General features: G+C 40.5%; 1 protein-coding gene across 2 annotated transcripts in view; it reads left to right on the top strand.

Moving 5' to 3' along the window:
• Positions 1–12,300, top strand: part of me31B (ATP-dependent RNA helicase me31b) — a 33,511-nt gene that overhangs the window by 8,913 nt on the left and 12,298 nt on the right. For both annotated transcript variants that reach the window (XM_045738754.2, XM_045738753.2), the window contains exons 3-4: positions 9,725–10,001; positions 10,184–10,327. In XM_045738754.2, the coding sequence (XP_045594710.1) occupies positions 9,725–10,001; positions 10,184–10,327 (421 nt within the window). The remainder of the gene's footprint in view (positions 1–9,724; positions 10,002–10,183; positions 10,328–12,300) is intronic.

Raw genomic sequence — 12,300 nt, 5'->3', positions numbered from 1 at the left:
AGCTCCTGGCCTTTTTTAAATTTTTAATATCAATGTTGTGCATAGCTTTAATCGGTCGATATCATCTGACATTATCCCTGCAAACTACTCGGTTACTTTTTTTTTTTTATTAAGTGGTGCTGTGGCCCCTAGCTGCTCAGCAGTACTGTGAACTGTTGCATAAGCCAGCCTTGGTACCTTTCTCGGTACTGCGGCTTGCCAGTAGGGATGCAGATAACTTCTGCCTGTGTTTATAGCATCTTAGTCCCAAGGCACAGGATGAGAGTACCGTGTACTCGGTCATCTTAAATTATTCCCTGTACTTAATAATGACCTAAAGCTGCAATGTGCAGTGCAGCAGTAAACCTGCAGCTATTGGGGGGGGGGGGGGGAAATGATCATGCCTGCCTATACTGTGTGTAATTACCCAAGTGTAATTACAGGATGAGGGCTACGCTCGTGGTGTCCCATCTTCCCAGCACTGTCATATAACGCTTTGAAACTAATGACTGTCTTGGCCTCCACCACCACTCTCGCCTAACTTGTTCCAACCGTCTACCACTCTGTTTGTGAAAGTGAATTTTCTTATTTCTTCGGCATCTGTGTTTACCTAGTTTAAATCTACGAAATCTTGTTCTTAAAGTTCCAGGTCTCGTGAAATCTTCCCTATCGATTTTATAAATTCCTGTTACTATTTTGTATGTAGTGATCATATCGCTTTTTTTTTTTTTTTTTTTTTTTTTTTTTTCTCTCTCCTCTTTCTTTCTCTCCTTGTCTTCTAGTTTTGGCATATTTAATGCCTCTAACCTCTCCTCGTATCTCTTGCCTTTCAGTTCTGGGAGCCACTTAGTAGCATGTCTTTGCACCTTTTCCAGTTTATGTGCGTCTTAACTTTCCCATCCCGGGGAGTTAACTGTGTACTATCTGGGAGTGCGCCGTTCGTTTTGGGCTACCGCGCGGTGACACTAAAATGTTTATAATCTTTTTTCGGTCTGCTCGCCTTAATATTCCATGTATGTATTTAAATTTGGTATCAATTTGTTCGCAATAGAATGCTCTAGAGGAATATATATGTAAAATTTCACCAAACCTGACATGAGACCCGCACCAAATAAAAAAAAAAAAAAAAAAAAAAAAAAAAAAACTATGGAAATCGTTAGCCGTGAGCGTCAAACCGCGTTGAAGTGTTTATGATCTTTTCAAGTTTGTCAATCCCAGAATTGTGCTACGTCGTTAATTTTGGTATCACTGACCGCAATAAAATTCCCCTCACGGACATATGCATATAAATGTAGAATCATGATCGCGGCCCACCCGCAAGAGTGTGGGAAGTGGCTGAAGTGTTACCTCTTACGGCACACCCGACAGCAGAGCGTCGCAACACCTTTTGAAAAGTGTTCTTTTCACTGTCCTGACCTTAATTTTCGATGTACGTACTTAATTTTTGTACCAATGTGTTCACAATAGAATGTTCTAGAAGAACATGTGTATAAAATGTCACACAAGGATGCGTTTGACCGCCACCAAATAAAGAAACTTCGTCGATTACACTCGTCGTGTCAACATTACAATAATTTTACCACGAAGATACAAGCGAACTCCGTTCTCGCAAATAAGCTATGTGGCTATTGGAGAAAACGAAAATTTAATGGCAAACATGCTTAAATTATCCCAAAGTCGATCGGATAAGAATTGGGTTTTATAGAAATATTTTTTTCAAATGCTGCTTGAGGTGCATTCAAGAGAAATATATATGTCCTGCTCAAGTGACATATGGGTGCTAAATTGTGCGCAATCTAAAGGCGCTCATTTTGAAACCACTACCAGATTGATCGGATAAAATTTAAATTTTTAACAAATATTTTAATGAGTCGCTCTGGGCCGCGTCATCAGAGAGGAATAGAGAAAAATGATCGACTAGAGATCTTGTCGCTAGCGCGCGAAAGTGCCAAGATATTGGCACCACACAACTGCTGCATATTCTAGCTTTGGCCTAACTAAAGTTGTGAACAATTTATTTAGTATATCGCCATCCAGGTATTTAAAAGCAATTCTGAAGTTAGAAAGCATGGCAAAGGCTCCTCGCTCACTATTCTTTGTGGTCCTCAGGTGATAGTTTTCTATCTAGAACCACCCAAAGATCTTTATCAGAATTCTTTAAAGATTTCTCACTGTGGGGGTTTTCTTTTTTTGCTTTCACGACTGCAATGCATACGTCGCCAATGTACTGTACATGTGGCAGACACTTCCCGAAACTGTCGGAATTACTGCTGACAGTAATTCCGACAGTTGGAATCGGTTTCGGCAGGACCTCGCCTGCAGAAAGGCTATGGTTGCATTAGCAAGACTCTTGACGTCTGGCTAATCGACTCGGATCCACTCGTGGCGAAACACCTAACTTAACACAGTTGACAGCCAATCATTAACACGGCAACCTAACTGCCGGTATGCAAAGGGGTCACAAGAGTTCCATCCGGATACTCGGTAATGATGATGTGCAATAAATCGCATACTGTCAATGGGACAGGCAATAACATGCACAATACTAATATCACACAATACTAAATGTGCGGTGTATGTGAAGCTCACATTCACAGAAGAGTGAAATGCCGTGATACCACACAGATAACACGCATACACCATTGATTCACCTGTGACAGGTATGAGAAGGTGAACTGTGGTTGATCCCTCAGATCAACATAAAATAAAACAATGACAAGATCTTGTACTTACAGATAGGGTACCTCTCTTAATTCACTCACTTATTCAGGCACATTTATGCAAGCACTCGTAGGTGGCCTGATAGCTTGTTTCCTCGTTCTGAAGCGAGACCATTGACGACAGGTTTTCCTACAAACCGTACTTGACACGGGGCAGGAGGGCGTGCTGTGTGCTTGACAGACAGACATGTGCGCGCACACACACACTTGGCACTGGTGGTAAGGGTGGTGACGTCACGTGGTACAGTGAGGGCGGCGGTGGGCTACATGCTTGGGACAGGCTGGCGGCTGCAGGTTATATGGTACCATGCACTACACTGTGGTACAGGTACACTGTGGTAAAGTCACACGCAGATTTAGGTGGCGGCACTGCCTTAGTTCACTCTAGGTCACTCGCAACGATTTTTGTCACCAGGGGTTACCCGATACCAGTCTGTTTCGCTCTGGTGATTTTGTCACTATAGGCTTCTGAACAATATATTCACAATCGTGATTCTGAGCGAGTGTGGGTATATCGAAAAGACGCTGAGTTAACTTGACGGGACGGTGTTCAGTCTATTGGCTGATAGACAGGACACGTCCTCTATGAAAGAGCTTCCTCATGAGAATGCTCAGCAAGGGTTGCTGGGCATCTCGTGGCACACAACACCAAAGGTTACAATTTGACAAATAGCATTGCAGCAAATGAGCGGGAACCAATCATAATGACCGTTCCCTGATCAGTAGGAGAGGTGACGTCATGAACACCTCACGACCACGTCACAGCTGTTATTCTCCATTGTGCCGGTTGACCCCAGAGGTCAGGCGGTCGCCTCGCAGGCGTCCCCTCTACTCGCATGGTTCGCACCAGCCAATGTACTCGCTGACCCTTTGTGGCAAGTATGCTTAACTTCCCTGTATCTACTTCCTGCCCGGACATCTGGCGGCCTCCGTATTATAAACGTGTTCCTGGTTAAGTGGGCATTCTGGAGATAACCCAACATGCCAGTTCCCTATCCAGGGTTAAGAGATAGGGCCTTATGCACGAAGTTCAGTGCACTGTGCACTGCAATGAGCTTAGTCTGCTGTGGGAGAATCTTGAGACCATTCTCTTACTCGCATAATATATAAGTTGTGTTGGGTTTATGTTCTCCTATTCCACATTCCATAACATGGCATTTATTAACATTAAATTCCATTTGCCAAGTGGTGCTCCATATACTTATTTTGTCCAGGTCATCTTGAAGGGCATGACCATCGTCTAAGTTTCTTATCTTTCCTATTATCTTAGCATCATCAGCAAACATGTTCATATAATTCTGTATACCAACTGGTAGATCATTTATGTAGACAATAAACATCACTGGTGCAAGAACTGAACCCTGTGGTACTCCACTTGTGACATTTCTCCAGTCCGATACATTGCCTCTGATCACTGCCCTCATTTTTCTATCGGAAAGTTTTTCATCCATGTTAGCTTACCTGTCACCCCTCCAATATTTTTCCAGTTTCCAGAACAACCTCTTATGTGGAACTCTGTCGAAAGCCTTTTTTTTAGGTCCAGATAGATGCAGTCAACCCAACCATCTCTTTCCTGTAATATCTCTGTTGCTAGAGACAACAGAGATTACAGGAAAGAGATGGTTTATTAAGTGTGTGTGTGTACTCGCCTAATTGTGCTTGTGGGGGTTCAGCTTTGGCTCTTTGATCCCGCATCTCGACTGTCAATCAACTGGTGTACAGATTCCTGAGCCTATTGGGCTCTATCATATCTACATTTGAAACTGTGTATAGAGTCGGCCTCCACCACATCACTTCCTAGTGCATTCCATTTATTAACTACTCTGACACTGAAAGTTCTTTCTAACGTCTCTGTGACTCGTCTGGGTACTAAGTTTCCACCTGTGTCCCCTTGTTCGTGTCCCACCTGTACTGAAGAGTTTCTTTGTCCACCTTGTCAATTCCCCTGAGAATTTTGTAGGTGGTTATCATAGTCTCCCCCTTACTCTTCTGTTTTCCAGGGATGTGAGGTTCAGCTCCTCTTAGCCTTTCCTCGTAGCTCATTCCTCTCGGTTCCGGGACGAGCCTGGTGGCATACCGCTGAATCTTCTCTAACTTTGTCTTGTGTTTAACTAGGTATGGACTCCAGGCTGGAGCTGCATGCTCCAGGATTGGTCTTGCATAAGTGGTATACAGGGTTCTGAATGATTCCTTACACAAGTTTCTAAAGGCAGTTATGTTGGCCAGCCTAGCATATGCCGCTGATGATTTTCTTTTGATGTGGGCCTCTGGGGACAGGTTCGGTATGATATCAACACCAAGATCTTTCTCTATTTGACTCTTGCAGGATTTCACCTCCCAGATGATACCTTGTGTTTAGCCTCCTGCTCCCTTTGCCTAATTTAATTACCTTACACTTTCCTGAGTTGAACTTTAGCAGCCATTTTCTAGACCATTCCTCCAGTTTGTCCAGTTCATCCTGTAGTCTGTATCTTCATCCGTCTTGATTTTTCTCATAATTTTTGCATCAGCAAACGAGTCTATACCCTCCAGAAGATTGTTTACATATATTAGAAACAGGATGGGTCAAAGTACTGAGCCCTGTGGGACTCCGCTGGTGACATCTCGCCACTTTGATGTCTTCCCCCATTACTGTTACTCGCCGTTTCCTGTTGCTCAAGTATTCCCTTATCCACTAGAGCACCTTCCCTTTTTACTCCTGCCTGTTGCTCCAACTTTAACAGCCTTTTATGGGGTACTGTGTCAAAGGCTTTCTGGCAGTCCAGGAAAATGCAGTCGGCCCACCCTTCTCTTTCCTGCCTAATTTTTGTTGCCTGGTCATAGAATTCTATTAAACCTGTGAGGCACGATTTACCATCCCTGAACCCATGTTGGTGGTGCGTTACAAAGTTATTTCCCTCCAGGTGTTCTAAGAGCCTTTTCCTCAAGATCTTCTCCATCACCTTGCATGGTATAAAAGTTAGGGAAACTGGCCTCGGTGCCTCTTGCCTGTCACCCTTGTATATTGGGACTACGTTAGCTGTGTGTGTGTGTGTGTGTGTGCGTGCATGCAAAAAATAAAAACTAATTTAATTTAAAATTTTTAAATTTTGTGCAAAATATAAGACTTAAAAATACACCTTTTTAGTGGGCAGAGCTGTGATAGTTTGTGCGGTGACTTGAGGTATGAGAGACGAGACTCCTGTTTTCCTTGGATGTTTCAACATTTACAAACTAAGAATAAGATTGATTTACTTGGTGTAATTCATTCCAACCATATACAGTGTGATGTAGTGAAAACCATCTGAACATGCATGGATGTTGGCCCAAGAGAGATGACATGGGGCCTAATTGGCACCATATGGATAACAAATGTGGATTGAAACAGATGCAAGACACCAATGCACCCCCACCAGATGACTGCAGGCTCCTAGTACAAAAGACTCATGATGATGATTCAATTGATTGGTTTACCTGGATTACTCCATCATAGCCATGTGGAATTGCGAGAACCATAAGAGCGTCATTGGTGGGTCAATTACACTCTTATGGAAAACCATAAGGGTGTAATTAAAATTTTATACCGTGATGCTAACAGCATTCACATAATGTAACCATGAAATTATAAAGAATTTTTTTATTGGATCATGGTAAACTCTCTTATTCACATGTCCTTATTTGCATCATTCAAGTATAGGCCAGACAATTTTGGTTTAAATTGGGGTGATGACTACCACATTACCCTGTGCATCATAAAACGAAAACGGCTTGAAATATAAGGGGTTAAAGTGTTGAAGTTTGAGTGATGGAATGTGTACAAGGTTCAGATATCGGTGAACTCGATGGTGGTTATACTCGCAGCACGGCTGTGGTTTGGTGTCTGTGCACCCTGCAGTGGGATCTCTTGCTCTTATAGAAAATTAACGTGAGAAATTTGGTGTTCAGGATCTAGTAACCAGGATTCCCGTAATAACCGGCATAGTTTTGGCTAGTTTTAGCAAGTATATTGAGCAGCTCTGCTTGATGTTCTATTGGCAACTGACAAGAATGCGGGGGCTATACACTGCTTGGATCAATGAGAATTTTGTCCACTATAAATCTTTAGTGGTTGTGATAGTGTAATGCTATAGTTCTTGTGTATGAATTTTTGACTCCCGTTGTATTGCTAGTTCAAATAGGAGAAAAGATGATGCACGGCACCAATTGTATTGCTCTTCATCCTATGTTCTTGCCCTTGTTAAACAGTCGGATGTTCCACTGTTGGCAAATTTATCTTGGATGCATTGAAGAATTAGACAGGACTGTAGCCTGGCTTGGATTTGTCAACATGCTGTAGTAGTAGATTGGGATCCCTCGGAAAGCGATATGCCTGCAAAAATGACAACTATAAACACAACCTGGCTACTAGGCTATGGTAACTGACTACAGGACTTTCAGATTGAGCTCATGGCAAATAAACATTCATATAAATTCCCAGTTGGCAATTGAAGGAAAACTATTAATATAAAGAATAAATGACTTAAGACTAAATAGCAGTGGTGAATAAGTGCAAAAGAGTTGGATGGAAAGTACTGGTCAGGATTAATTTGTATGGGGTCATGGGTAAATATCTTTGTTTTATCTTGAAGTTCAGAGGCGTTTTTCAGTATGGAAGCGTATTGTCATGGTTAGTAGGCGTGTAAAAGCCTAAAAATTATTTATAAGTGTACAGAATAAAGAATGATACTCTTGGAAATAAATCTTTGATTAGCTTTATCTTGTTCTTCTTATGTCCCCTTTTAGATTTACTTTTGGTTGGCATATTATAGTGGACGTAAATGCACTTGAATGTGTACAGAGAAGAACACTGGATCCCAGGCATTAGAAACCTCCAAAGTAGAGGTTAACATTGCTCAATTTGCATTTCCTAGAAAGAAGATTAATGGGTGACCAATTAAACACTCGCACTCTTCGAACGACCCTCGCGTCAGATTTTCTCCGCTAAGGTCCGAGCATCGGACATGTGCGACCAATAAAGAAAATTTGTATAACGTTTGTTTATTATCCGATTGACTTCGGGATAGTTTCAAAATGAGCCCCTTTAGAGTGCACACAATTTGATACCAAAATGAAACGTGTAACACGAAACTTGATATCGGAACACTTGAAAGATTATAAATACATTTCTGGTCAAAATTTTAAAGTATTTGTTAAAATTCTATTTATTGTGCTATTATTATGGGACTAGTTTTAAAATGCATGCCTTTAGATTGCAAACAATTAGATACCAAAATGAAAGATGTAACACAAATTTGTCAGAACACTGGAAAGATGTAAATTTTGATAGCATCCAAAATTAAAATGTTTAAAATTCATTATTGCTATATTGTTATGGTAAATTTTTAAAATGCGCACCTTTATATTGCAACACGAAAATTGATGTTATCAAATTAAGTCTTTCATTTTGGTATCAAACTGAACGAGTATACACATTAGGCTGAGGTGTACAAATTGCTTATTCACTGGTAACTTTAGGCTTTGCTGCGGGGAGTCACGTCAGGTCTTTGGACATTGTATGCATATACACCTGTAGGGAATTTTATTGGTGATGATGCAATGATATTGCAATGATGCCAAAACGAACGACGTAGCACAAGAATTAAGGTGTGAAAACTGAAACGAGTAGACATTTCGGTGTCGCTATGCGCTTGCCCGCACGATTGCCTGCATGCGGGGTGCATGACCTCAAAATGGGCAGCGTGCATGCCCGGTGCACGAAAGTGTTGAGTATGTACAAGGATGGGGGGGGGGGATATAAAGAACCTGTAAGTAATATTTAGATTTATAGAAAAAAATGTGGAATTGATCCAAAATTTCTAATATTTTCAATTCTAGAATGACTTGGGTAAATACTGATTGGAACTATAGTTGATTATAGACCATATATTATCAGGTAATGACTTTGTATTCTTGGATTGTTCTAAGCGTATGTTTGATGTGTGTATTAACACTATCGCTCACCGGGCAGGCACGCGGTCAACTTGGGGGTCATGCAGAGCGTGTGGGTAAGCGCGTGGTGACGCCTAAATGTGTGTACTCGTTTCAGCTTTCTCGCCTTGATTCTCGTGCTACGTCGCTCGTTTTGGTATCATGTTCGCAATTAAATTTCCTACAGGCGTGTATAAATATAATGTCCAAAAGCCTGGCGTGACTCCCAACAGCAAAGCCTAAAGTCGGTAGAAGTTACCCCTGAGTGCACAAAATCAGTAACGTGTGCATACTCGTTCCATTTTTCTCACCTTAATTCTCGTGCTACGTCGCTCGTTTTGGTATCATTGTGTTCGCAATTAAATTCCCTACAGATGTGTGTGAATGTAATGTACAAAAGCCTGGAGTGCCTCCCCGCAGAAAAGCCTAAAGTTACCCTTGAACGAGCACCAATTTGTACACTGCAACCTAATGTGTATACTCGTTCAGTTTGATAACATCAAATTTCGTGTTACGTCTTTCATTTTGGTATCAAATTGTTCGCAATAAAAAGGCACGTATTTTAAAACTAGTCCCAAGATAAAAGGACAATAGAATTTTAACATATTTTAATATTTTGACCAAAAACCTATTTATAATCTTTAAAGTGTTCGGACATAAAGTTTCATGTTATATCTTTCATTTTGGTATCAAATTGTGCGCAATCTAAAGGCGCTTATTTTGATACTATCCCGAGGTCGATTGGATAAAAGAATTTTATACAAATTATTTTTTGTAGTGGACGCAAGTCCGGTCCAAAATTACAGATAGTGTTAAAGATGTGTCGGGGCTGATAGGCCTAGGTTTCCATTCGTGTTCTTGTGAAGTTTGTGGTACTAGACATTAATGGTTAACTACTGTTAATTGCTACCATCTATTGAAAAATAGGACCCATTTGATATACAGGTGATGGTAGTAAAGAATTTTGGAAAGCTTTGTCATATTTTGTAAGCTGCCCCTTCCACATTTTTGATGGCAAAAAAAAAAGATTAAAATTGTTCCACTCCCACTTAAATGCACAATTTTTCTAACTACTACAGACCTGGTGATGACAAGTCTTGGAAGTCACAGATTGTGGTACCACCAAGAGATCGAAGGAAACGGACTTCTGATGTCACAGACACGAAAGGCAATGAATTTGAAGATTTCTGTTTGAAACGCGACCTATTAATGGGCATCTTTGAGAAGGGTTGGGAAAGACCGTCTCCCATCCAGGAGGCTTCCATTCCTGTAGCGCTTAGTGGGAGAGATATCTTGGCACGGGCTAAAAATGGAACTGGCAAAACCGGAGCATATTCTATTCCACTTTTAGAACAGGTACGTATCTCAAACCTACTTGTGGTTGGTATAGGTGTATTTAAAAATTAAAAATGGGACATTGTATAGATGTGTATATAAACTTGAAAAAATATCCAATGAATATTTGGATATTGTTTACTGGTGAATAATTGATATTGTTCATAGTGTTGGTAAGCTACTTAATACTTTAAATTTTCTAGATTGATACCAGTCTAGATCACATTCAAGCCATGGTTATCGTCCCAACACGGGAGTTGGCTCTGCAGACTAGTCACATTTGTAATGAGTTGGCCAAGCATATTGGAGTGAAGGTTATGGTGACAACTGGAGGTACCAATTTAAAGGTACGTTTCCATACGTTAATGTTGGTTTTGTGTTCAGATGGTTAAAAATAGGTTTTTGTGGTAAAATTTAGATATCTGATTGCAATTAGTACTTTATTATAAAGGTTCACATAAATTTGCATGCTATAGTTAGACAAAGAATTCGAATCTAAATTCTCCTCTGGGATATGAGGATACTGCTTCTTGGGGAGCATGGAGGCAATGTTTGAAACATTGCCCCCATGCCCTCCAAGAAGCGTGCTCTCCTCGAAGCACGCTCTCCTCCATTGGGCATTAGTCGAAGCCCTGTTGCTAATTAACTGCATCTGTAGCATAAGATTTTGGCATTCCTACTGTCTAACCCATAAGCTTTGCCATAAATTTTAATGTTAATGGTCTGAAATTAAACTGCTGAGCCTATCATACGTTCGTAAAATGCTAATTGCTGTAATGGTTAAAGCCTGTTGTAGAATATTTTCACTTTTCTGGGGAATGAATGTGGCTGTTGAGGGGGAGGGGGTCCCCAGAGTTAAACTGACTTGTCAAACACTTGAGTATCTACCCCAGTAATGTTTTGTCTACTTGTTGGCCACTCAATCTGCCCATCATCTGTCATGTTACAAAATCTCAATGGGGAAGTTTGTCATTATTGGCTCATAAGAAAATGCACCCAGAATGTCCTGGTCGGCAATTTGAGGAGGAAGCTGGTATCCTAATTTGTAGTTGGGTGGTGGTGTGAGGTGGGCCTGGAGGGAGTGAATCTCCTGCCAGGTTGGGGATTTCTTCAACCTGGCTGTAAGTAGTCCATTCTTGGTATTTAAAATTGATGGATGAATTACAATCATTGCCTTTGGGTAGTGATAAGTGTAAGATACAGTATTCTAATTGCTTGGTTAATTAACTACCAAGAACAATAAAAATAGGGTTCTAGTTAATAAATACTAGTATGCCAGGCAATCCTATCTTTGCTCCCTTGTTCTATTACTTGAATTAATGTAACCATTATCCTCCTGTCTTGAGCTTTTGCTTCGATATAAATAATTAACATTTGCTAGAAGACGGGTCTAGTGGCTAGGGGTATCAAGCAGGGTGAGGTTGATCTTGTCTAAATTGAAGGACAAGAAAAGTATCTACAGGTGTCAGCCAAGGCACCTGTCTGCACAATGAGTACTTGTTACAATAATCTAACATTATGACTCCCTGTGTCCACTTGATTAATTAAGGGAGAAGGACGGTATATATGGTACAGGTGTAGCAGTATTTAGAGGCTAAAATAAGCTACACAATATTCCAGTTATGGTGTAGTTTGTTTTCGGCAAGCAAAGAAAATTAACCATACAGTATGTCATACTATAAAATTTTGTATAAAATTAGGGTAAAAATACAACCCCAAATTTTAGTACCATACCATTTTATTTACTCTAAGGAAAACTTAGATGCTCTAAGTTTCCTTGCTTGGCTTGGCCCATCTCCCCTTCCTTTCATTACAGTATTCTCAAGAAAAATACCTTATGGTTTAACAGGGTAATGTACAAAGATTTGTGCTTGTATTTTGACAAACTGACTGAAGATGGGGAAAAGTTTTGGAATGAAGTCGCAAGAGTAGTTTAATTAAATGACACTTTTTAGAGTGTGACTCGAACTTGAATGGAAAGAATAGTTAGTATTGGTATGCCAAAAATAATGCTTCTGAAATGGTTTACATGTATTGTACTTACACCCCTCAGCATAATATCTTCCTTTAGTGTGAAGGCTAAGAATTAACAATTACCATGTAATTACCCAAGTGATTAATGATTAAACTTTCACCATCTTCCTTTAATGTGGAGGTGACTGTTGAGGGATGGAGATTAAATACATGTAAACAGATTCAGCATTACTTTTCACTAACCAATACTGTAAGGAAGTGTTGGTATTTATTGCATTGGGTGAAGTAGACCAATAATTGTGTAAAGTAGCTTTTACCCCAAAGTCTCTTGAGTAGGTATGCATGC

Source organism: Procambarus clarkii, chromosome 43 (assembly GCF_040958095.1).
Source record: "Procambarus clarkii isolate CNS0578487 chromosome 43, FALCON_Pclarkii_2.0, whole genome shotgun sequence".
NCBI lineage: Eukaryota > Metazoa > Arthropoda > Malacostraca > Decapoda > Cambaridae > Procambarus > Procambarus clarkii.
Note: the sequence above shows the minus strand (reverse complement) of the source record. Positions and strands in the feature narration are given on the sequence as shown.